A 26622-nucleotide genomic window follows, 5' to 3' on the forward strand; every position below is an offset into this window, starting at 1 on the left:
TGCTCAGTGGGAAGCCTGCTTCTCCCTCCCCCACTCCCCCTGCTTGTGGTCCCTCTCTGGCTGTGTCTCTCTCTAATAAATAAATAAAATCTTAAAAAAATAAATTCACTTTTCTTTTAACAAAGTAAGACATTTATAGTTTAAAAAAAAATCAAAGAGTACTGGGGCACCTGGGTGGCTAGGTTGGTTAAGCGTCCAACTCTTGATCTCAGCTCAGGTCTTGATCTCAGGGTGGCGAGTTCAAGCCCTGTGTTGGGCTCCATGCTGGGTGTGGCGCCTACTTAAAAAAAAAAAAAATCGAGTACCAAAAGGCTTGTAAGACCACGTAGCAGCCCCCAGCCCATCTCTTCCTTTCTCATTCCCCAGAGGTAGTCACTTTCAACTCTTAGATTTCTTCACTTCTGGTACTTTATCTCCAATGTTTGTAAATAATTTGAGTATACTGCTTATTTCTTGATTTACCTATCCTACACATTCAGTTTTCTTATAATCTCCCCTATCAGGCAGCATCACAATTTTTGGTAAATTGGTTGTCAGTGTTTACATATGACAAGGCAAACACGGAGTACCGCTCCATCAGGTCACGTACTGGGGGTAGCTTTTCTTTCTCGTACAACCTTTTCATTTTCTTGGAATTAGTCATTGACTTGTTTCTTTCATTTGTTTAATTGTCTAGGTGTCTGTTGATTTTTATATTTGAATTTTTAAATTTTCTTTTTAATTTTTTCCCAGCTATCTTTTATTTCATTTCATTTCCAGTGTAGTTAACAGTGTTATAGTAGCTTCAGGTGTATAACGTATATGTGATTCAACACTTCCATATATCACCACAAGTGCCCTCCTTAATCCCCATCACCTGTTTCACCCCCTCCCCCACCCCCCCCCGGGAACCATCAGTTTGTTCTCTATACTTAAGAATCTGTTCCTTGGTTTGCCTCTCTCTCTTTTTTTCCTTTGCTCATTTGTTTTGTTTCTTAAATTCCACATATGAGTGAAATCATATGGTATTTGTCTTCCTCTGACTGACATATTTTGCTTAGCATAATACTCTCTAGCTTCATCCATGTCATTGCAAATGGCAAGATTTCATTCTTTTTTATGGCTGAATAATATTCATACATCTTCTTTATCCATTCATCAGTCAATGGACACTCGGGCTGCTTCCATATCTTGGCTGTTGTAGACATTGTAGATACCGCTGCTATAGACATTGGGGTGCATGTATCCTTTTGAATTAGTGTTTTTGTATTTTGGGGGTAAATACCCAGTAGCGTGATTACTGGATCATAGGGTAGTTCTAGTTCTAACTTTTTGAGGAACCTCCATACTAAGTGCCTATTGATTTTTACATTCACATTTTTAAATTTTTTTTTAAATTTTAAGTTAATAAGTTATGTTTCAAACAACTTTATGCCTGTGTTTTTAGTTTTCTAAACACTCCAGTACATCTATCACACACCCATCGATATTTCTTCCCAGGGCTTAAGTACAATTCTAAAAACGGTCATACCCCTTCGTCCTGCAGACGGCCCGCCACGGCCACCTCTTCTCTTCCTCGTGTTGTGTCTAGTCCCAGGCACATTGCTGCCCCTCTCATCACCCCTGTGCAGGATCTGTTTCCTGGGGTTCGTGGTTCCCTCTTCATTGATTTCATCCCCAATTTTGCTGATGCATCTTCCAGTAGGTTCCCAAGAGAGGCCCGATGGGAGATTAACTTCTTAACTCCTTGTGCATCTGCAAAGGTCTTTATTCTGCCCTCACAATTAATTGGTTTAGGTAGAGAATTCCAGAATTCCCCAGAATTTTATTTTTTTAAAGATTTTATTTATTTATTCCAGAGAGAGAGAAAGAGAGCGAGCAAGCTAGCAAGTACAAGCTTGCTTCTGCCCCGGGGGAGGGGCAGAAGCAGACCCCACACTGAGCAGGGAGCCCGATGCGGGGCTCAATCCCAGGACTCCAGGATCAGAACCAGAGCCAAAGGCGGATGCTCAACCGACTGAGCCGCCCAGGCGCCCCTTCCCCAGAATTTTAAAAATGTTTTTCTTTTGTCTTATATCGCATTCAGTGTTGCTGTCGAGAAGTCTGATGCATTCTGATCTGCATTCTTTTGTATGTGACCTGTTACTTCTCTCTGGAAGTTTTATTTTATTTTATTTTTTAAAGATTTTATTATTTATTTGTGAGAGAGAATGAGAGAGAGAGAGCAGGAGAGGGGGGAAGGTCAGAGGGAGAAGCAGACTCCCCGCTGAGCAGGGAGCCCGATGCGGGACTCGATCCCGGGACTCCAGGATCCTGACCTGAGCCGAAGGCAGTCGCCCAACCAACTGAGCCGCCCAGGCGCCCCTCTCTGGAAGTTTTTAAAGATAGTTTATTTCTCTGAAATTTGGTGGGATTCTCTCCTGTTTTGCTTTGGGACTTTTTCATTCCCTGTGCTAGAATACTCAAGACCTCTTTAATATTTACATTCACCTTCTCTTCCATTTTTTCTTTCTCTTTCTGGAGATTTCATTAGTTGAGTGTTGTCCTGGTCCTTCAGCCTTCTTCGTTTTTTCTTTCCTATAGCTTACCTCATCCTTGTATTTTACTTTCTGAACGAGTTCCTCAATTTTCTCTTCCAGTATTTTTTTAAATTTTTCATTTTATCTATAACATTTTTATTTCTAGGCCCTTTATATTATTCTTAAATTGATCCTTTAGAATTTTTTTTCACAATATTCCCTTATTGTTTGGTGGTTGCAATTACATGAATTATAGGTTTGGTTGTTTGTTCCTTAACTTTGTTTCCTCATACTATTTGTGCTACCTTCAGATGCCCGTTTTTCTAGTTTGGACCCTGTCTTTCATATTTGAGACTTAACCCCCAGCACCTGGTGATCCTCGGTTGTCAGTTTATTTTTAAGAATGAGGTTGGAGCGCCGGGGCTGGGCGTGGGGCCTGTCGGCTGGTGGGCAGCTCACAAGGTGATGTAGCCGGGAAGTAGCTTTTGGAGCAGGAGACCCCAGAGTCTGGGTGTGCCGATGCGCTCTCTGGCATTCTTTAGTGGCTCCAGAGATGAATCCTTCGATATCCAGCATTTAGGGGATACCCCTGGCTGCTGAGGTGCCGGCAGCAGGAAGGAGGATAAGCCTGGTGGGAGCAGGGCGGGGTGGCAGACAGGGGAGGGCCCACCATTCAGTGTGCGTAGTTACCCCCCTGTTTTCAGTCTGGAGTCTACTTCCTCTTGGTGTTCTGGAGTCCTGAGCCTTGCTGATTCCATTTCTGCAGAAAATACATCTGAAATGGAGGCAGGGATCTGGGAGTATAACTGCCATGTTTATAGACCTTGTTCGGATCTTCCTATTTCAGCTGGAAACTTACACGCACCCACCCCCAAAGCCCCCACCCTCACCCCAGTGGAATCTGGTAGCTCTGGGGCCCAGGGTCTGGGGACAGATCATTAGTCCCTGCGGGTCCTTAGATGTCACCCCCACTCCACTTTGCCAAAGCCCAGCCTTTCACTCCACATCTCCAAACAGTTGTTGGCATCTCTCTTGCATCATACTCTGCTCTTGCTCTTTATTTTAGTGGGTTCATACCTTCTTCACATGGTTGTCATTTGAGAAGAATATTGGCAGCGAAGGGAGACATAACCATGTGTTCAGGCTGTCACTGCCCACGTACTCCTCCCAAGAGGCCGCCCCTGTACCCAGGGAGACTCTGGAAAGACAGGGAGGGCATGTAAGAGCGAGTGTGTATAAGAGAGCAGAATGAGTGTGTGAGTGTGTAATAAAAGAGTGTATGTGTGAGAGAGTGTATTGTGTGGGTGTGTGTGCGTGCGTGTGTGTGTAATAAAAGAGTGTGTGAGAGTGTGTGTGTGTGGGTGTGCGCGTGTGAAGCCCCGTAACAGATACTCAAGGCATAGTGACAGCATGGGACATACTCCAGTGATTTGGGGAACAGGGCCGGATACCAACAAGATGACCAGAAGAATAAGGGACCTCATCGTTGAAATGGGTATATGGCCTCACAGAGTGGGGATCCTCAAGGGGATACACTCAGCTGAAGGGATTATATCCTGGAAACTTCATTTTAAAATGTTTGATTACCAGGGCGCCTGGGTGGCTCAGTCAGTTAAGCGTCTGACTCTTGATTTGGGCTCAGGTCATGATCTCAGGGTCGTGGGATCGAGCCCCGTGTTGGGCTCTATGCTCAGTGTGGCATCTGCTTGTCCCTCACCCTCTGCTCCTTCCCTCCCTGCCCCTCTCTCTCAAATAAATAAATAAATAAAATCTTAAAAAATTTTTTTTGAGATTACCTTACTTGGGGAGCTAACAAGGTGTATAGCTTTTCACATTTTGCTCCTGATTGAATGGCTGATTCTTTCATTCCTTCAACAAGTTTTGATTGAGCTCATACGTATCAGGCCCTATGCTTACTACAAGCAAGAGGTGAGGGTCGCCGTTTTCCTTGTGAAGCTTATAGTCCAGCGGCAGGATAGCAGGGGGCAGGTAAACGTTAATTGCACATGTGTATAACTTGTGTTTGAAAACTAAATTGAGTCCCAGAGATGGGGAAGGAATCCCAGAGGACCAGCTGAACCCCAGCGTGACAGTTTAGGACTTTTTGCATCTTGATGTAGCATGACATCACTTTAAAGGTTTGGTTCAATGTGAGACTAGATGTCTCCATTTTGGGTTTAGACATGTTAGCGCTGGCCTTGTGGGTGCTCCCTGGCGTGCACTAAGGCAGATGCTTTGCACATACATCATCTCTAACCACAGTGCCCCCAGGAGGGGGGGGCTTGCTTCAGTCATCCTGTGTCAAGTTCAAGTCGGCCTCTTAATTTCATGGGCTGTGCTGCACCTAGAGCACGTCTTCCTGCAGCCCTCAGCCCACCTCGCCTTTCCTGTCCCAGGATTCAGAGGCTGGCTGCTGGGGTCTCATGGTCAGAGTTGAGGTGTGAATTTCTGCAGGGGCGCCCATGCAGCTACCTGCCTCATACATAATGTATCTTGTAGGTCGTTAGCTCATCTAATTTGGGATGGGAAGAATTAAGATTAGTAAACATCTTTATGTGACTGGGTTGGAAAGCAGCTTCTGGGTACATGTTATTGTTACGGGGAAGGCAAGGCTGGGAATGCCCGGCTTTGTTACACCAGGCCCACTTCCCTAGTGCTCCTGATGAGCTGGGACCCCGGGTCTTCTCACTGCTCACTTCAGTCCATCCCCTGCCTAGGTCCAGGCTTTGGGCAGCTCTGCATTTTGCCCAGACACACACACACACACACACACGCTTATGCTTGCTCACGCGCTTTCTCACCACCCTCCTCACCTCCCCTTGGTTGAGGTTGGAGGGCATTGTACATTTTTACTTCATTGCAAATGAGTTGTGGCCTCAGGGCAAAGCCAGGCCTTTGGTGGTCCATTTTTAATGCTTCTCCAGTGCGGGTTGGAGGACCACCACTGTCTGGGCCTCTGAGGAAGGGGCAGGCCTGCTGCGAGCTTTTTCTCTCTACACACTTGCCCCGGCCTCTTTATCACAGTGAGGTGGCTTTTCACCCAGAAAAAGGAAAACTCAGGCAGTGCGGCAAGTGGAGGGAACCATCATTTCCAAGCCCTGGAAACAGTAGTCTTGATTTAGGGTATGCCCACCCCCCCAGTGCAATTCCCAGATACCCAGCAGAGCCCTTCTGAACTCCATTCCTTTTCTAGTGGAAGGTTAAAGACAGCTCTGTCTTCTGAAGTCCTGGTTTGGGGTTCCACAGCCTTCCAGTGCTCTGCAGACTCTTTTTTTTTTTAATTTGTTAAAGACAATGTATTTATTATAGAGAAACCATATAGGTTCCCTTATTTCCTTATTCCTATAGCATCTTTTTTTTCACATCTTAATGGTTCTGAAATTGGAATGCATCTTAAAATAGATCTGTACCTTTGGACATCCTGTTCTTTATTTCCTGAAGGTTTAGTCTTTAAATCCGTGGGTTTAAATGACTACGTCCTAGAATTGAGGGAGTACAGAAAAAGGACAGTTGGGGAAACAAAAGTCTTTCAAAACTTGGAACCCACAGGAGAAAATCGACCAAGGGGATCCTTGGTGGCAGAGAGTTAGTGCCACTGCCTGAAATCTCATGTTTTCCAAGAAACTTGATGGAAGACCATTATGGGGAAAAGTGCTGAGGAGGCCTGATGCTGTTCTATTTCACGTCTTTCTACGGGGGGGCCATACTTGGAGCCGCGGCCTGATGCTGTTCTCTTTCACGTCTTTCTACGAGGGTGCCATACTTGGAGCCGCGGCCTGATGCTGTTCTATTTCACGTCTTTCTATGGGGGGGGCCATACTTGGAGCCGCGGCCTGATGCTGTTCTCTTTCACGTCTTTCTACGGGGGGCCATACTTGGAGCCGCGGCCTGATGCTGTTCTATTTCACGTCTTTCTATGGGGGGGCCATACTTGGAGCCGCAGCCTGATGCTGTTCTATTTCACGTCTTTCTACGGGGGGCCATACTTGGAGCCGCGGCCTGATGCTGTTCTATTTCACGTCTTTCTACGGGGGGCCATACTTGGAGCCGCGGCCTGATGCTGTTCTATTTCACGTCTCTCTACGGGGGGGCCATACTTGGAGCCGCGGCCTGATGCTGTTCTATTTCACGTCTCTCTACGGGGGGGCCATACTTGGAGCCGCGGTTCCTGAAGTTATCCCCCTACCATTCCTCCTCCAGGTCTCAGGCCAAACATATTTGCAAACATAGCATAAGGACCTTTCTCTTCCTGTGTTGCATTTGCTAATTTACAATTGGTCCATTTGGAGGGGGGAAAAAGGCACTTTTCTTTTGCCCGTTGGCATTTGGGCCTCTCTGAGGCAGCCTCAGAGAACATGGCTGTGGGGGGCCCTGGGGATGTCCTGGCAGCACAGCCCAACACGCCCCCGCCCTGTGCGTGTGACAGCCCCAGGCCACTGGCGTGCTGTGTAGCGTGTACTCGGGATGGGGCTGAATCAGGGCAGTTTTTGTGCAAAGCATGGAGGTGCTTTCAGCAGTTTGTCAGATCAAGGACCGCATCCCAAAGCCTAAACCTCAACAGGACAGCCAGGGGGACGACAGAGAGCAGACGGCTTTGGAGCCCATCCCCAAATGGGTTGCCGCTCCCTCTGTCTTCCCGGCTGTGCCCCCTGGGGGTGCCAGCCACAGACCCTGGGCCGGAAGTGCCGTCCTGCCGGGCTGCTAGGCGAGAAAGCAGAGCACGCCCTGCCAGGCCAGGAATAGAAGGAGATGGAAGGAGATGGGGGCTGTGTTGCCCTCATCCAGCCATTTCTCTCGCGCTCTCCAATCTCCTTGTCCACTCTTTGCCCCCAAGCAGGAATCTTCACACGAGGCCCTCCAAACCCCAGCCCAGTACACAGGTCCTTTAAGACTCAACTCAAGGCTGGCTTCATGCCTGGATGCTTCTGAGAGGAACACGTCTATAGCCGCGCACGGGAGAATGGCTTCTTAGACTATAAACAAGGAGCTGAATCTTTTCTATTTTTCTATCATGAGACAGTTTCCGACCTTGAGTACCCCTTGCAGAGCTCGTAGGGAGAAGACACAGCAAGGAGCGAGTTTCCCTGGCACCCCGCCCCCAGTCCCCACTAGGGTCCCAATGACAAAGCACCCCGGCTGGCCCCAGGGTCCTGGAGCAAGCAGCTACGGCCGTCTCCTTGCAGGCGGTGCCCGTCTCAGGTGGCATGTCACACCCTATTGGACTTTTTTCTGCACCCTCTGCTGTCCCCTGAGTAAGGGGTAATGAGCAACTTAATGTGCTGACTTCTCCAGTCCTTCTTTGGTCCATTGCAACAAAAGTTGCTCTTTTTCTCGTTAGAACCATTTTTGTCAGGGTGTCTTTAATCAATGGCTTCCCTGGGGACAATATTTTTAGAAGTTGTATTTTTCACACTCTCCCTTTCCCCCTTTTGGAAAGTCTCTTCCCAGCGCCTGGTAAAATGAACTAATGAGATGCTATGAAAGTCCGGGCCGGTGTTAATTGGTGCAGGTATGAAGAAGCTGCTCAGGTACACCTTCGGTTCCAGCCTGCCTCACCTGCGCTCCTCTTCTGTCTCTTTGGTGCAGGTTGCACAGACAGCAGATGGTGTGGATGCTGACCTCTGGAAAGACGGCTTATTTAAATCCAAGGTTACCAGATACCTGTGTTTCACGAGATCATTTTCCAAAGAAAATGTAAGTCTAGTCGTGGTGTCCATTTGCTGAGTGAGCACAAGGCATTTACGTGCCTGGTTGAAATTTCCTCTTTTCTTTCTTTTTTTTTTTTTTTTGTTGTTGTTGTTTTTGTTGTTGTGGTTGTGGTTTATTTTCATTGCCATATTAATCTGTGGTTTTAGTGAACTGGGTAGAATCAGGAGCTAGCGCTGTTTCATTTATTAACAGTAGTATTAACCATGTACCCAAGTGTACAGTGAATTCCATTAAAGTGTGTTCTCAAAAGGGAACCAGGAAATTTCTCTCCCAGCCCTCATTTGCCTAGCTTTCCTGTAAGTCACAAATCACAGGGGGGTGTGGACGTGAGTATTTGCCTGTGCAGCGGGATTTAAACCTGGCCAGCATGCAGAGGCAGAGCTCCGCGACCACTTCTTTCCCCAGACACGGCCTTGTTTCCAAAATGACTGACTTTCTCCCTGAGTCTCTGTGACATTTGACATTTCATTGTTTCTGCAGGTAGGTACCTACCACGTGTGCAGGTTTCTTTCAGTATGCTGTTCTGAACTCTTGGGCCCATAAATTAGGATGTTTTAAAGCTATCTCTTAAGCCCTTTCCAACAGAATGTTTTAATGAGTGGCTTAGAAAAAAAGGGAAGTAGCTTTTGTGAGGATCTACACAGATCAGCTCTGAGGGAGGCCTGTCCTAGGCACTCTGCAAATAAACCTCTTCCATCCTCAGACAATCTCTTGAAGTATTAGCTCCTTTCCTGAGATCAGAGAGTTTTTGTGCTTGCCCAAGGTTCACCTGTGTTCCCTAGCCCCAAACAGGGTGCAGTCGAGATTTTCATTTTCAGGAGTGACATTTTATTTTTGGCCTAAATGTTATTGTCTCTTTCTAATGCAAAAAAAGAAACAGAAAAGGGGAGGAATGTTTTTATTAATTTATTTTTATAAATTTTGTTATGACAGTAATATATGCTCATGATTTAAAAAGAAAAAAATATTTCAAACATCCTCATCCAGAAGTGTGGACGGGGAACAATGAGTCTTCTCCGCATCACATACGACACAGCTGTGGTCCTACCCCAGGGTCCTTGTGTGCCCCTTCAGTGTTGTCTGCATGTAGACAGTCACGTGGTCCTCTGGCTTGCACTCTCTTCCATCAGCCGTTCCTGTTGTTTATTGATAAGTCTTTGTTAGGAACAGTATTCCTAATGTATTCAGGACTGGGAGAGAAGACATCGCTTTAATTTTTTCCCCCTAATTATGAGAGTAATATATGCTTGCTGTAAAGTCCAGAGTTTCTAATGGGGCAGAGACGGTCCTGGTGCTAAACACTAGAAATCCTTCACATACAGGTGAGAAGGTGGCAGCTGAGCCTATAATGAGTCTGAGCAGGTCCCTGGGGTTCGTCGTGCAGCCCGAGGAGACACTGAGGAACAGTCTGGAGGCCAGGTTGCCTTTCCGGCTGTGGGCTCGAGCAGATAGGGGTAGTTACCCTCCCCCCATTGCTCCATTCCTCCACCCCTGCATCCATATCCACATGCAGTGGACTCTCATGCCCCTTTGTCCCTGGAGTTTGACCTAAGCCTGTTTTTGAAACTGTTTATATTTTTAGCTTTTGTCACCTCTGTTCTGTCTGCTGGCTGCCGCTTTGTGCAGGTCAGTGCACTCACTGCTGCTCAGGCAGCAAGGACAGACTCCTGAGGATTTGCACAACTCACCGTGCCCAGTGGTCTCACGATGTTCTTCACTGATCTCTGCTCAGCCCCCACCTTCCCTGACTGAGGCTGCAGTTCCCAACTGTGGCCTCAGAGGACAGCCACGATCACCTCGATTGTTTTTGAGTTCTGGTTGTGTTTTGGTTTTTTGTCTTTTGGGGGTTTGTTTTGCATTTCCCCTGAAGGCTGTGGGGTATTGGTAGTCTAGGCCAAAAGAGTCCTGGATCCCTTGGAGTTGGGGACAGTGACAAGTCTAAAAATGACAGAGAGAAGTCACCAGTACTTGCTAATTTGGAGTGTCCTGCGTAAATGTATGATGGAAAATGTATCGAGTTCGTCAGCATTTGTTGAACGTGAAACAGATGTTATTGACTGCTCCCTTTGTAAGCCTTAACCCCTCGCGGGCTGGGTGTGGTGGGGCAGGGTGTGAGGAAGGGCTGGGGGAGGAGGGTGAGGGTGGTGGGAGGAGTCCCTGCCTCCCCTCTGAAGGAGGGTGGGAAGTCGGTGCATTTTGTTTTCAGAAGAAGAATGACTGAGTCCTTTAGTGAGATCCAGGGGGATCCACTCAGGGGGGTTGCAGGTACCCACTTGCCAGCCCAGGAGCACAGTAGGAATGGGTGTGTTTTAATCCACTACAGCCGGTCTGTCCTGGCCCTGCTGTTCACAACCAGGACATTGTACAGTGTGTATTTTTACAACTGTAGAGGAGGGATGTGGGCTCTCAAGACTGGACAGATTCTTAATTAGGCAGCTCGAGACTCCCAGTGTAGGAGTTTGGGGACACTCCTTTGGAACCTAAGTTCCTTTTCCCCAATAATGCTCTTAATACAGAAACCTGGCTTTGGAGTGACATTGCTTCCTGGGGAAGGATCGAGATTAATTGCACTTTTCATGCCCTGTACTTTCTGCATTACCTGTAATAATAATGTACATAGATTAGGTAGGGAGGATATTAAACAGAAGGATTTATGAACATTTGAATATTAAGTTGGTTATCTGTGGCTACCTTAAATGCAAGGTTGTCAAAAATAATTACAGTATACTAGCAAATACTGGCTACCAGAGACAGTATAAATACCCTGAGTCAGTGCATATTGGGCTTTTGGCATGAATCATTTGCTCAACAAGGATTGGGAATACGTTCTTCATATTTATGAGGAGGAAATGAAAGAGAGCATGGGATGGGGGAGGGGAGAGGTGTCGCAGACCTACTGTATTAAACCCAGTACAGCAGCAGCCCCATGCACGGAGGGACCACACTTGGGCTGTGGGAAGCCTTGACAGTGCAGCCTCCCATTTTGTATGCATGGGAGGGTTCCTGATGCTTTTTTTTTTTTTTTTTTTTTTTAATGGCCACACCACTGACGTTCTGGTTTTATGATCAGGGACATTTGTAGAGTGTGGAGGGTGAGGTCGCTAAGTGGTTTGCAGTTGACTTGTGTAAAACCCAACTTGTCAAGCCGAAGACATTGGAGAAGGATATTGATGAATGCCCATCCATCTGCGGGCCAGGAAAACATACCCAGTTGTTAATTTCTCAATGCAGAAAGCAGTGATGACACGGAAAGGCAACTGCCAGGAAAAGAAAAAATTATGATAGATTAGATCAGGCAATTCTGAAAGCAGCTGATGTTTTCGAGTTAGGTTAACGTTTCAAACCTTTTCTACACGGTCAGAGATTTATTCTGCATTAGTAAGGTTGCACATTCCATGGGCTGCACTGCACTGTGCATTGTTTCCCCAAGACGCAGCTACCTGAAATGTAATAATAGAAAATAGTCGCCAAACGCAGTAATTGTGAGAGAAAGAAACAGTTTTGTGACAACAGTGCCATAAAAGCCCTGGTCACAGTTGACACTTGACACATTGACTGTCATAGTGAAGTTTGAAGAATTTATTTCACTTGTGAGCTTTCGGTTTATAATGTATTTATTAAGTATACTTTTGTTTTTATTGATACAGTTTAGATTTGTCATCTAAGCAGATCCAATTTGATTTCCAACTCTGGCCCACCCAGTTGAAAATGTGCCCCAAAACATTACGTCATTCAGTAGACAATAATTGCGCACCTACCATGTGCCAAGAAGCGTGCTACGCTTGGATGTATAGTAGTAACAGACAGTTTTGGTCCTCATGGCCCTTGAACTCTTGTGGTGAGACAGATACTGAAGAAAGAACCTCACAGATGTGCCATTTTAAATTGGTAGGAAGGAAAATAGAGAGGGGCCAAGAGAGACGATAGTGCAGCGTTCAGATGGTAAGAATTCCTTGATTGGCTCTCCGAGCTAGTGTTGGCATGGAGCATTTCAGCCAGAAATGTGGGCAGCAAATGCCGGTGTGTTTGCAGAGGATGCTCTCCTGCGGTTACAGAATGGCGTGTGCTGCCTTCAGATTGTATTTTTGCACTGGTTACAGAAACCGCGCACTGTGGACCCCTTATGCTACCACTAAGTAGAAACTATAAGAGGCCCTTGTACATGTCATTTTAGTAGATGTGTAATATTGAGGCAGCAGGGCTTTTCAGTCTGTATTAGTTTGTGATTCCTGGCATTTTCCAGAACATATCCAGCAACTGAAATGTGTGTCAGTATGCAGACTGGCGATCTGGTAGGCTTTGATGCAGCGCTCCCCTGCTGCAGTGACTGCCCTAGGAATGTGCTCTTTTCTAAAACCTGCTGGCCCCCGAGAGCCCATGCTCCAGGCTGAGTGGCAGCCTGGTCCCAGGACATGCGTGCACAGCTGCCCTCTGCTGGGTTATGTCTCACGCTTCTCCTGGGTTGCTGTCTAGCTAACCAAAGCCATGTCTGAGTGAGTGGCTTTGAGGTGCTACAGATGAAGCTCCTTCCCAGGGGCCACCCGAGTCCCCGCATAGCCGCTGGGGAACATTAAGTGGCACCTACTCTAATTAACCTGCTGTAGTAAAGCTGCATGAGTCATTGTGTTAAATATGCATCTCGAAGCCAAAATGGCAAACCCACCACAGGGGTGTTCAGATTAATAATCTGTATCTCTTTTCTCTCTTCCCAAGAGTCATTTAGGGAACGTGTTAGTGGATATGAAGCTCATTGACATCAAGGACACTCTGCCTGTAGGCTTCATCCCAATTCAGGAGACAGTGGACACACGTGAGTCTCCCTTTAGTACCACTCATCACAATGGGACTTTTCTTCCACCAGGTATATTTTTAGATGTTTTGTGTGTGCATTTTTCTTTGGGAACATTTTAGGAGGCCTTGCTTCATGCCCGTGAATAAACCCTGCTGCTTTTGCCGCGTGTCTGACTTGGTTCTCCGAGGAGTTTGTGGTGTTCTGGGTAGCAGCATGTAAATGAGCAGAATGTCCTTTTCTCTTAGAATGGGCTCCCTGCTGAATCGGCTCACTCAGGAATGGAACGGTGAAACTGGTTATAGTCCCTACTTAGTCCACATCCTCTGGTGTCGTGGAAGCCAAGCTTGGCACAAGACCCAGAAGCAAAAGGAAAAAAAAAATCAGAGACGCCCAAGGAATATAAGTGCAATAATGTCCTTATTTTTGGCTCTTGGAGCACACAAGAAAAGCCAGAACCAGAAAGACTGCACGTTAGTGGACACAGGATCGAATCCGAATGAATACGCTGACCCCTGAGCCACAGTGAGCAAAAGCGAATCACCGACCAACCAAAGCTTCTTCAGGATCTGGAAGGGCTTTGCCGTTCTTGTCATGCCTGTCGGTTATTAAATAATGCTGGAAAACCTCTGGATATTTGAGCCTCCTCATTTTGATTTAACTTAACTTGTTTTATTTTTAATTACTGTCACTAACTTTAGGAAGTCTCCAGCGGTGAAGCAGTAAATGAAAAACAAAGAGTCCTTTCTTTATTACCCCTGATTCATTTATGAAATCCTTTATCTCATTCTTTGTCACGCATACTTTATCTTTCCATAGTTAGCCCCATTTTGGACCCATAATCTTTCGCTGTTTTCTTGCTAGCGTTTTGTACTGACCAGACTTTGTTTATCTGCTCAGCTGCCACTCAGCCGTCATTTTCTCAAAACAAGTCAAGTCCGTTGTATCGCACATTTTTGTTTTCTTAATAGTCCTCTCACTTTTGGACATTTTGCTTTTCTTATTAGATGTATTAGCTAATAATCATGCTAGCTGATATGTGGTATGTGACTTACCAGATGCTCATCCCCGTGGTAAATGCTTTATGTACCTGACGTCACTGGATCTCCAGAAGACCCCTGTTCGGAGATGGGTATTGTTATACGCATCCCACGTGAGGACAGTGGGGCACAGTAACTCCTGAGGGTTTGCAGAACTTATCCACGATCACATGTCTGGAAGTAAGGGAGTCACGAGAAGACACACGGGAGTCTGACTCCAGCCCTACTGTTAACCACCGCGCGACCCTGTCGCAGCATGTGGTTAAGTGCCTTTTACAGATAGATTTAATACATTTATGCATCAGGTGTTGTTGGTAACAGTTCTATCGAGATATAATTCACATACCATTAATTTACCCATTTGGAATATACAATTCAGTGGTCTTTAGGGTATTCACAGAGTTGTGTGACTCTTACCACAATTAATTTTAGAACATTTCATCACACCCTCCCCCAAAACCCTGTACCCATTAGCAGTCACTCCCCATTCCTCTCCAACCTGCCCCTTCTCACCCCTTTCCAGCCCTGGGCAACCACTGATCTACTTTCTATACAGACCTACCTGTTCTGTACATTTCATGTAAGTGGAATCCTACAACATGTGGTCTTTTGTGATGGGCTTCTTTCACCAAGCATAACGTTTTTAAGGTAGGTCCATGTTGTAGCATGTGTTAGTACTTTATGCCTTTCTATTGCCAAATCATATTCCGTTTTGTGGACTTTGGCATTTTGCTTACCCATTCAGTTGGTGGATATTCGGGTTGTTTCCTCTTTGGACTGTTAAGACTGGTGCTGCTGTGGACATTCACGTACAGGTTTTTGTGGAGACACGTGTTTTCATTGCTCGTGGGGCCGTACCTAGGAGTGGAACTGCCAGAGTCATATGGTAACTCTATATTTAACTTCTCGCAGAGCTGCCAGACTGTTTTTCAAAGGAGCAGTGCCATTTTACATCCCCACCAACGGCACATGCGGGCTCCGGTGTCACCGCATCTCCGCCAACACTTGTTCTTATTATTCTGGCCATCTTACTGGGCACGAAGTGGTCTCTCGTGGTTTCGATTTGCATTTCCTGATGGTTAATGGTGTTGAGCATAGTTTTGTGTGCTTGCTGGCCATTTGTATATCTTCTCTGGAGAAATGTCTATTCTGATCCTCTGGCATTTTAAATTGGGTTGTCTGTTTTATTATTGAGTTATAAATATTTGAACATATTCTAGATATGAGCCCTTTATTAATTATATGGTTTGCAAAATGTTCTTTCTTTGAGTTTTCTTTTCACTTTCTTGATGTCCTTTGAAATACACAAGCTTTTTATTTTGATGGAGTTTCGTTTGTTTATTTTTTTCCTTTGTTGCTTATGTTTTTGGTGTCATACCTAAGAAAGCATTGCTTAATTCAAGGTCACTGCCTGTTTTTCTTTTTTTCTGAGCGTTTTGTAGTGTTTGCTCTTACACTTATGTCTTTGATCCATTCTGAGTTAACTTCCGTGTATGGTGTGAGATAGGGGTCCTCCTTTATTCTTTCGCATGTGAATGTCATGTTGTTCCAGCATCATGTCTTGAAAAGACTAGTCTTTCCCCCATGGAATTGTCTCAGCATCCTTGTTGAAAATCAGTTGACCATAAATGTGAGTTTTCTGGACCCTGAGTTCTCTTCCATTGATCTGTATGTCTTTCCTCATGCCAATACCACGCAGTCTTAATGACGGTAGCTTTGTGGCAAGTTTTGAAACCAGGAAGTATGAGTCTTCCACCCTCATTCTTCTTTTTCAAGATTATTTAGGCTAGTCTGGGTCCTTTGAATTTCCATATGAATCTTAGGCTTAGTCCATTTCTGCGAAGAAGCTAGCTGATATTTTGGTAGGAGTGGTGTTGAATCTATAAACCAGTTTGGGTATGCATTGATTTTGAAGGATTTTCTTGTGATGCGTTTCCAAGTACTGGAGGCTACTGGGTCTTAGGTCCTCTACGGTCTGCTCCAGCCTTCTTCTAGAAACGTCTTCCTCATCTTCAAGCACCCTATACTTTACCCAAACTGAGGCACTCACTGTGCGCTCTTCACCCTTGTTTCTTTCCTGGCTCTACTTATTTGCTTCGTTGTTTTTTTCCCTGTCTGAAAAGCCCTTTCCCTCAACTCTGAGTGTCCACACCCTGTATCTTTCAAGGGTGAGCTTTAATTCTGCCCCCTGCATGAAACCGTCTCTGACCCCCAGATACCAGTTTCAAGCAAGCTCTCTCTCTTCCACAGTAAGTGGAGATTGATGAATGCCTTGTGTAGGCACCGCAGGCTTTGTGAGAGAAGGCAACTGACTGAGATGCTGGCCTTTCCCTCTGGGAGCTTAGTCTGGTGGGTGACCTGGCCCTGAAAGCACGGAGTTGCATCACAGCATAATCAGAGAGAGCTCTCTCTCGTCAGAGAGATCAGGGACCATCTGCCTTCTCTGCTGCTTTTCATCACACCCGGCTCAGCACACATTCAGTGGACGGAGGGAGGGAGGGAAGCACCACAGGTTACAGTGGCCAGAAGCCAAAGGAAGAATAGATTCTGTCTCTCACTTCCCACCTCAACTCTGTCAGGACGCACTGCGGCTTGGCCTAGGGCAGGCAGCACGTGGACTCTGGAGTCAGACCCACCTGAGACTGCCTGGCTTTGCCGCTTACAGCTTTAGTGCCCCAAGCAAATGACTTCACCTTTCTAGGCCTCGGTTTCCTTATCTGTAAAACGGGGGGATTAGTATCTACCTCATAATGTAAAGCTTGCATTTTAGCTGCTTACATGTTTTATGCACATCTGCACTACTTACCTCTTTCTTTGAGGGCAAGATCCATGTTTAATTCACTTGTGAATCACCTGAGACACCTACCATACACGGTGCCTTGCTCAGAGGATGGGCTTCATACAGATAAGCTTTATTATTCTCTGTTGCCAAATTAACTTCCAGAAATACCAGTTCACGGTGCCACTAATGATACAGGCTTGTGCCTGTTTTCCACAGTCCTGCCAGCATAGGTTTTAAATTTTTATTCAGTTTTACTGTTCTAATTTTATTTAATTTTCATGTCATCATTTATTAGCAAGGCTGAACATTTTCACAAGTGTTTGCTTGCTGCTTTTGCTTACTCTTATATGACTTGTCTGCCTAGGAGCTAAAATTGCCTTGTAGACTTGTATTAATTTCCTACTTCTCCCTCGTGCTTTTCTTAGTTTCAAAATTTGCATTGGTGTTCAGTTTTGACAACTAATTGACTTATAATGTCTTTATATTGATAGACTCTGGAGCCACAAGGGGATTTCCCATTCTGCATTTTCCTCTTAATTTGTTGAACCAGTTAAGTGAGGAGGCCCAGGGCTGCGTCCTGCCTGGGCCTGTGGTCCAGCTGTGGTGGGACCCCGGTGGTCCTGGGTGGGAGGCCTCTTCCCCCTGACAGTTGCTGCCCGTGGGCATTCTGAGGGCAGGTCTTGGCATCACCAACAAGCGTCTTATCACACAAGAAGGGTGGGTTTAGGGCAGCCTGTTCATTTTGGGTTGTGTGGTCATTTCCTAGAGCCTGTCCCCAGGGGGGCACGGTGAGCCCAGGCTGACCGGATGAACCTGTGGTCAGCTCTGTGAAGTCTCAGTGCATTTAAGGCCCCGATTTTATAAAGTCAGCCAAAAAGATGAGACTCCTGTAATGAATTTAAAATAGTTTGTTGCTATCCACACAGTACTTAGAAACTGGAAGACTGTTTGTTTTAGTAAAGTGCTGTATCCTTTCCCTGTGTTCATTAGCGTGACTGAACACATTTCTATTGACTCTGTATAATATGTTTACTTAAAATTAGGCCTGTTTAAGCATGTGTAATTAGTGGCTTCATCTCTTACCCCGAGTTGCTGTAGACGGAGGAATAGAGCAAAGAGCAGCGTGGCAAAAGCAAGTAATAGACCTGCATTTTCATCTCACCTTCTTCACGCTTTACCAGGTCTGATCTTACCAGCTAATAGTTTTCGAAGGTGCGGTGTTGGTATGGGTGTTTTCCTCCAGGATACCATCCCTGTCTTGTAGGGTGTAATGTCTGGGGTCTGGATTCAGGACATTATTACTCATAGCTCATATATCTGATCTAGCCCTCAGTTTCCTTGCCTGGGAAAAGAACCCACCGAGTTTCTGAGTTTCTACCTGGCTCTTTAAAAGACACCCTCCCCCCAGTCAACAATAAGACAACACGACTGACGGTAATCTCCCCTTGGTCAAGCCAGGACCAGTGGCGTGACTGTCCTTCCCTCCCCACTCGGTGTCTGATTTGAGTGTGCTTACTTCCTGCCCCAGAAGTGAAAGGTCTTGAAAGTCAATGCCAAACGCTGACATAAGTTGTGCCCTGGAGGCTTACCGGTAGTAATGATGATAAGAACTTTCATGGCTATGCTTTATTGAGCACTTACTGTGTGCCAGGCGCTGGGCTAGGTGAAGCATAGGAAGTGTTATCACATTTCATCCACCCAACGTCCCTTTGGGGTGGGGTTTCATTAACTCCGTTTTACAGATAATGAAACCTAGGCTCAGAGAAATTAAGTCACTTGCCTAAGATCATAGAGCTGATGGCCGAGTTGGGATTTCAACCCAGGTACACCTGACTCCTGTATCCGGTGTCTGCAACTGATTGGAATTCATATTTAAAAACCACAAATGAACAAACAAAAAACACCTGGTTAGTCACCATTGGCGGTTGCTAGATCGCCAGCTCATTGCTTTAAGATTTAATAAATAAGAGCAAAGAATCACACGTATTTATTTTTCCTTTCCTGTACCAAAGCTTTTTCAGGGAGAGCAAGTAGTTGAAGAAGAAAAGTTGCTTTTTATGTAGAAGAATTCCAGCTAATAAATACAGAAGGAATCACAGAATTAGAAAATCACCATTTTGAAAACTTTAGTGAAATTATGAATCTAAGCAGCAGTCATCAGGGGATGAAAACGCTGCCCAAAGAACAGTTGCTGGGGACTTGTTATGACCCAGGTCGCAGGCCGACCCCACCAGAACCCCACGCAGGGTGGCAGAGCTGGACTCCGTGCCTTGCAACAGGACACTATCAGACATCTCTGCACCACTTGTGAATCGTTCCTACCTAAAAAAAATAATCTAACCAGCATCTAATCAAGCCTTTTGCTCTAACTGCCAGTTCACAGGAAATACCGGAGAATGACCCAATTTCCCCAACTTACCAGTGGCCTGAAGGAAAGGGGAGGGTAGAGAGGTCCTTACAGAATAAAAGGAACCCAAGAGGCCTAACAACCATATTCGGTGCATCGACATCGTTTGGATCTTGATCCAGGCAAAGCAATAGTTAAATGGTATTTTTGAGACAATGGAGAAAACTTGAATATAGACTATCTACTGGGTGATACTAAGGAATCATTGTTCATTTTGTTAGGTATGATAATAGCCTGCTGGTCATAATAAAACAAATTGTTTGCCATAGATGCCTACTGAGATATTGATGGGTGACATGACACAGTGTGGGGATTCATCTTAAATCCTCTAGCAAAACCGCCACGGATTAGGGGGGAGAGGCGAAAGCAGCTTGTGCCTTGTTGGCAATGTTGAAACTGGATGAGGGGACCGGGTGGATTCAGTCTGTTGTTCTCCCCACTTTGGGAAATGTTTGAAAATTCCCATAATAAAGAGTAAAAAAGAAGAAAAGTCCACCTGGCAAAAGTGTTAATATTCAGGGTGCCTGTGTGTATGTCCCTGATGGCTTGAGCAGTGAGCAGATGGTGGTTGTGGCCTTTAGAAGCCAGCCCCACGGGTTTGTTCCAGCTCTGCATGTCCTTGGGAGCCCTTCCCCGCAGAGGTGCCTGGGGTCAGGTCCCAGATGCAGGGCAGGGTGACTGGTGCCCGCGCCGCAGTCACAGCCTCTGCACCCTGTGGAGGGCAGGAGGGGCGCAGCCCAGTGACCTGGATGGCTAGTCGCTCCTGCCACCAGGAAGGGAACATGACAGGAGACACGGCACTCAGAACAGAGATGTTGGCATCTCTGGAAGACTCATGCCTTTTCTTGTTGTCCTTTTCTTCAGAGGAATTGGCTTTTAGAAAAAAGAGGCTGTGCATTAAATTTATCCCACGGGATTCAACTGAAGCTGCAATTTGTGACATTCGGATCATGGGCCGGACCAAGCAGGCCCCTCCTCAGTACACGTTTATTGGGTAAGTCTTAGTAACACAGATGTCCTCTCTTCTCTCTGCCCAGAGAGCTCAGGTCACTCCTGGGGATAAAAGTCCTGAGGCCGTGGGACCCACGGGGCTCTCGGCCACCTGCCTCTCCGGCCTGAGCTCTCATCACTGCCCTTCTTGCTAATGCTGCTGCCAGTCCAGGTGCCGAGCTCTTGACCTCTCTGTGCCTTGTCCATGCTGCTTGCTCCATCTAAGGGCCTTTCCTTCCCTTGTCCTTCTGTGTGTTCGTCCTTCAGGCTCCTCGGGGACCTTCCCACATAGCTGAAAGCCCAGGTGTCCTCTCCTTTTTGACCACTCGGCCTCAACTCTCTGCATTGTTTATTCACCCCACTAGAGTTTGAGGAGCACCCATTTGTACCTCGGGGCCAAAGACCCTGGATATGGTGGTGAATGAGCAAGCGAAGCCTGGCTGTCGTGGAGTTGGTATTCTAAAAGGGGAGACAAGCAACAAACAAGTAATAAATGAGTGAGACCATTTCATTAGTGGCGAAAATGAAACACAGCGATGAATGGAGGCTACTTCAGTGAGGGTGTCGGAGGTGGGGTGGGGTGGGGACATGTGGCAGAGATGTCAATGTCAAGAAGAAGTCAGCCATGCAGAGACTTGAAGGCAGAGCCTTCTAGGCTCAGGAGCAGAGCAAGAGTAAAGGCGGGAATGGGTGTGGCATGTTCAGGGGCAGGAAGTAGCCCGGTGTAGCCGATGTGGGTGAGCGAGGGTGAGTCGGGCTCTGGGGTGAGCGGTTAGCATAGCGGCAGCTGGGATTTTATCCCAAGCACGCTGAAGAGCCACTGGAAGGTCTGAGTCAGGAAGAAACACGAGTATCCCATGACTACATGATAATTCCCTGTGTACTTCTCTGGTCTCATGTTCATCTTCCCCGATAGGCAGAGGACAGCTGAGGGCTAGGCCCGCTGTGTCTTGTATACCTGGTAGCCTCAGTACTAGGCATGGACCCAGCTCTGTAGCTATTTTGTAAACACGAAGACAGGGAATCTCAGGATTTCATTCCGCACTCTTGCTTGTAAGTGACAGGAAACCCAACCCAGGCTGGCTCAAGCAAAAGGAAGAATTTGTGGTCTGGCATAACAGCGGAGTTCAGGGGGCAGGATGGCTTCAGGTGTGGCTTGAAGTAGGTGCTCAGAGGACATCACTAGGGTCTAGTTTCCCCCGTTTACCTCCTTGCTCTGATTCCAAAGTGTGGATCCCATTCTTCCACATCTTCTCCCCTAGTTAGTGGACTAATGGTGGTGTGGGAGCTCTACCTACTTTTCCTTCAGGTTCAGTTTCTGAGGCAAAGAGCAAATCTACGTTCTTGATAATTCAAACAGGTTCTAGAATTCAGTCTAACTGGTCTTAATTGATCTCACTGAAGTCCTGTGCCCTGAACCCATGACTGCTACCTGGACAGGTGTCATTGTCTGAGAAACCAGAACTGAGCTGGAAATGGGATTGACTCCATTGGAACCCAGAGGCTAAGACTGAGGGGTTGAGTGCCCCCCCAAATATGGAAGGAAGCAGGCAACGAGTCAGAAAGAGGGGTGAATGGATGCTGGATGCCCAGAAGATAAGAGTATTTATTATATTCAGTCAACTGAATTCAGGTCTCTCAAACTAATGAGTCCCCGAGATGGTTTTCGGCATCCCTCTTTCCCTGGCCAGGTCTGCAGGTACCCCGCTCATCCCCCTGGGTCCCCATGGGTGTGCTCTCCTACTTGGCTTTTGCAGTGGCCTCTGGATCTGGGTTGTGTTCTGTTTTGCTTCTTGTTCGCTTGAACCCAGGTCTTCACTCTACAAACCGGGCCTTTCTCTGTGGACCTTTCCCTGTGGGCGATGGCCTGGAGGTGTGGTATTTGTGTGGAGCACCTGGAGAACAGGTGTCATGGGAGCAGATGATTTTCATCCTGGTGCATGAAAGTTCGTTTAGACTCTTCGGCTGTGGAATCCGAATGCTCTGTCTCAGAATTCTGTGATCATCCCCTTCCTACACAATCCAAAGTCCTGTTTTGCAACATGGTTTAAACTAATTATATGAACAGGATTACGGGAGGAGGAAATAGTTTAAAAAAATGACTGTACTTCAGGTACCTAGAAGCAGCCATTTACATATAAATAGTAGAAAGCAACAATTTAACAATGAATTTTTAAAGTCTAATTTCAGTTACTATGTATATTTTTAATTACAAGCTGTAGTACTTTAAAAGACTCAATTGTTAACCAATTTAAACAATTCTAAAGAATAGATTGTTACCATATATATCTTGATAATCAAAATTAGAGCCTTCTTTCTTTTATATCATTTTGGAAAGATTGCTAAATAAAGCATATTTTGTATCATCTTAGAGCAAAAACTCCTTTTCAGAAGAAGAAAATTCCAGTATTATTTTTAAGGAAGGAAAAAGAACAGTGTCCAGAACTCTGAGTCACCTTTCTCTTAAAAATGAGCACATACATTACTCTGCAAGAGTTCAGGCTTGTCGGCTGGGGGAGACGAACCTCAGGCTGAGAACAGCCCCTCCAAGGCCAGGACCATGGGGCCATCGCCGAGGTGTGATGGAATCAGGGTGGCCGATGGGAATCAGCCACCTGGTAAGACGTGATTGTGGTTTAGAGTAGTTCCTGTAGTGTACTGAGAAGCTGCCAGGATTCTCCACTGAATAAATCTGTCCTCATTGTTTGATGAGATGCAGTTCGATGGGGGAGTTGAGAAGTTTTAAGTTGGATGTGGCTAAAATAACCCTGTTCCAGTTTCTAAGACCAAACCTGTCTTGTAAACACTCATAATGGGGTGGGGTAGGGGCACACATCAGGGAACAGGAGACCTGATGTGGCATCTGTCGAGCCCCTTTGTGATCACTCTTGGTTGCAGTGGTCCATGAGGCACATGCCTCAGGCTTTGTGGTTTGAAGAGGTCTCCCCAGCTGCCCCTGAGAATGAAGCCAACTGCAGGTGATCTCCAGGCAATGGGAGCTTTATCCAGAAGTTGGGACATGTCCTTGAACAGGGTGGGGCTAATTCCCCTCATAGGGAAAAAACCAGGCACATACAGGCGCCTGGGTGGCTCAGTCGGTTAAGCGTCTGCCTTCAGCTCCGGTCATGATCCCGGGGTCCTGGGATTGAGCCCTGTGTCGGGCTCCTTGCTCAGTGGGGAGCCTGCTTCTCCCTCTGCCTGTGCTCCTCCCTGCCCCCACTCCTGCCCCCCCAAATAAAGTCTTTAAAAACAAAAAACAAACAGGCACATGCATCCGTTCGCCCACTGTTGCCCCGTCTGTCTCACCCTAACCATACAAAGAACTTGAAGTGGATTTTTACATAATTACCTATAATGAAGTGGCAAAATAAAAAGAATTTTGAAGACTGAGAACCAACGAAAACATCAATAGTGTAGTAAGAAGGCAGGCTCCAGCGCAGGTAAAGAAGATGGCAAATCAGAGAGCCTGCCTCGTTGGGACAGTTGACTTCACATCAGGCTCTGAACTCTGACACCCTGAGCACAAAGGGTGGTGATGGAACTGATCTTTGTGGGCAAGAGTGGACTCCCTGGTGTTGGAGACTGCGATTCTTTTAAATGGGTTGGTTTGCTTTGTTGCTCAGGTAAATGCTTTGTGCTGAACCACACTATGAAGATTTCTGTTTTCTCCTAAAGGGAACTGAACAGCATGGGGATCTGGTATCGAATGGGCAAAGTACCGAGGAATCATGATTCATCTCAACCCACAACACCTTCCCAGTCATCAGCTGCTTCCACCCCAGCCCCCAATCTCCCCAGGTGAGGCCTCGTCAGTGGTGTCCTGTGCTGTTAACGCATGTTACAGTGATGTGGTCTTGGGTCTCACTGCGTGACATTTTAGAACACCTCCACTTAGTATCTACTGAAAACTGCAGAAGCAATACACCGCTAGAGGAGATTTTTAAAAATCCAATTAGAAATGTTTGCATTACACAAATGTAAAGGCCATTCTGTATTCTATCTTGTACGTATTCTGCAGGCTCCTAAGATAGCAGAATATTCGACTTTAAATTGGCTGGCTATTCTAAAGAGCTCATAGCTGCACACAGACACATGATTTGTAGCCATGTGGTTGGCCATAAGAAGGCAGAATTCCTTCTCTGCCTTGGTCAACAACTCATTTGAGGGTTGGTAAGTAATTTTGCTCGTTTTCATATTGTTTCTTTTCCCAGTGAGCTACAAACTAAGAAACGGGTAGTTTGGGTATGAGAGAATAGCGAGAAGGTTTTTGGGGGAGCTGGTTTCAGTAACTCCACAAAGAAACTTAGGTGAGCAAACGGGTCACTCTGCACCTGATTTCAGTTTAATAGAGGTAGTCATGGTCTCTGCAAAAAGCAGGTGGTAAAAAGAATCCTGTCAAATAAAAAAAAAAAACTCTTACCTCTCAGCACTGACTTATCGTGGTGAGCATTGCCTAATGTTGAGAATTGTCGATTTCCTGTGTTGTACACCTGAAGCTAATATAACAATGTATGTCAGCTATAGTTCAATAATAAAAAAAAAAAACACCCTGTGCCTTACTAGTAGTGAATTATTTGAGGGCAAGGAACAAACAGCAAGGAGGGATTAAATTTGAGAAAGTGATTACAAAAGTAAAAAAAATAAATAAAAAAAATACTTTTTTACAAAAGTAAAAAACAAGAATTGGTGAGACAGTGCTGTTTGGGGAGGGATGTAGCATAAACGAGAATGAGTCTAAAAGCTTCCACATGGGTGAATAGAGATGAACAGTGTCTGTCAGGAACAGATTGTGGGGCTCCTCCGGGGCCCACAGACCACACCCTGCCCTCCGGGAGGTGCAGACGAGAGGGTGGTGTGGCCGCCGGTTCTCTGCGCCCTGTTCCTCTGGCTGAGCATCTGCCCCCCTCAGAAGAGCGCCACTGTCGTGAGCCAGCAGCGCAGAGGACTCTGTCCTTCGGGTCTGGTCTTTCTTGGTGACAGTTTCACAAACCCAGAGTGATACTTCAGCTTGACTACTCGGAATGGCCTGAAACTTGACAAGTAGTTTTTAGTCTTGAATTGGCACGAAGAGACAGGAAGAGCCAGTGAGCTTCCCAGAGTCGCAGGGTGAGCAGTGGAGTGCCTCCAGTTTAGGGGTACTGGGCTAACACAGCTCAGGTCAGCATTTTCACGGTCCTTTCTCAATACCCAGAGCATCGGCACAGCTGCATGCTGTTGCCTGTGCCCGGGGGCAGCTCAGACCCATCGCCTGTGCCCGGGGGCAGCTCAGACCCATCGCCTGTGCCCGGGGGCAGCTCAAACCCATCACCTGTGCCCGGGGTCAGCTCAGACCCATCACCTGTGCCCGGGGTCAGCTCAGACCCATCACCTGTGCCCGGGGGCAGCTCAGACCCATCACCTGTGCCCGGGGTCAGCTCAGACCCATCACCTGTGCCCGGGGTCAGCTCAGACCCATCACCTGTGCCCGGGGTCAGCTCAGACCCATCACCTGTGCCCGGGGGCAGCTCAGACCCATCACCTGTGCCCGGGGGCAGCTCAAACCCATCACCTGTGCCCGGGGTCAGCTCAGACCCATCACCTGTGCCCGGGGGCAGCTCAGACCCATCACCTGTGCCCGGGGGCAGCTCAGACCCATCGCCTGTGCCCGGGGGCAGCTCAGACCCATCACCTGTGCCCGGGGGCAGCTCAGACCCATCACCTGTGTCCGGGGGCAGCTCAGACCCATAGTTCTGGAATGATTACAGCTGCTGCCTGTTGACATCACATGATCTGGAAGGGCCTAGGCTTGGGCCCCACCTCCGGGCTGGCTATAACTTTTCTGTTGGATCAAGAGCACTGCTTCTCCCAGTTAAAGCAGGAAGAGCGACCTCCCCAGAAGCTTGCCAGGCAGCGAGAGAACACGGTCACTAGCAGCTGAAGCGAGAGGGCCCGAGAACGCAGGCCACGGGAAGCCAGGCAGAATTGAAGGTAGTGCGTTAGAACAAAAGGTTTATAAGGTTTATGTATTTTATGTAAAACTCTTGTACAGTTTGTGGTTACAAGGGCTACAAGGAAATTGGATCAGTTTTGTTTTACTTGCCAAATGAAATAGATGTCAGAATAGTCCATATAAAGTGTATTCCCGGGGCGCCTGGGTGGTTCAATCGGTTAAGCGTCTGTCTTCGACTCAGGTCATGATCCCGGGGTCCTGGGATCGGGCCCCATGTTGGGCTCCCTGCTCAGCTGGGAGCCTGCTTCTCCTTCTCCTCCCTGTTCTCTGTTGCTATCTCTGTCTCTCTCTCTCTCCCTCAAATAAATCTTTAAAAATAAAATAAGATAAAAACGTATTCCCATGTGGCTGTAAGGTTAAGCCCACCGGTACGCCGAAGGATAACTGAATGTTACATTAATGCTTCCGGGTAAATGCC

General features: G+C 46.7%; 1 protein-coding gene across 1 annotated transcript in view; it reads left to right on the forward strand.

The window, feature by feature from the left end:
- MVB12B (multivesicular body subunit 12B) overlaps positions 1-26622 on the forward strand; it is a 185798-nt gene that overhangs the window by 51319 nt on the left and 107857 nt on the right. The window contains exons 3-6 of the mRNA XM_088019049.1: positions 8085-8192; positions 12921-13017; positions 20090-20219; positions 23891-24013. Coding sequence (XP_087875175.1) covers positions 8085-8192; positions 12921-13017; positions 20090-20219; positions 23891-24013 — 458 coding nt within the window. The remainder of the gene's footprint in view (positions 1-8084; positions 8193-12920; positions 13018-20089; positions 20220-23890; positions 24014-26622) is intronic.

The sequence above is a fragment of the Eumetopias jubatus genome, unplaced genomic scaffold (genome assembly GCF_037043125.1).
Source record: "Eumetopias jubatus isolate StellerSeaLion01/CBP00866 unplaced genomic scaffold, mEumJub1_p1.0 scaffold_15, whole genome shotgun sequence".
NCBI classification, from domain to species: domain Eukaryota; kingdom Metazoa; phylum Chordata; class Mammalia; order Carnivora; family Otariidae; genus Eumetopias; species Eumetopias jubatus.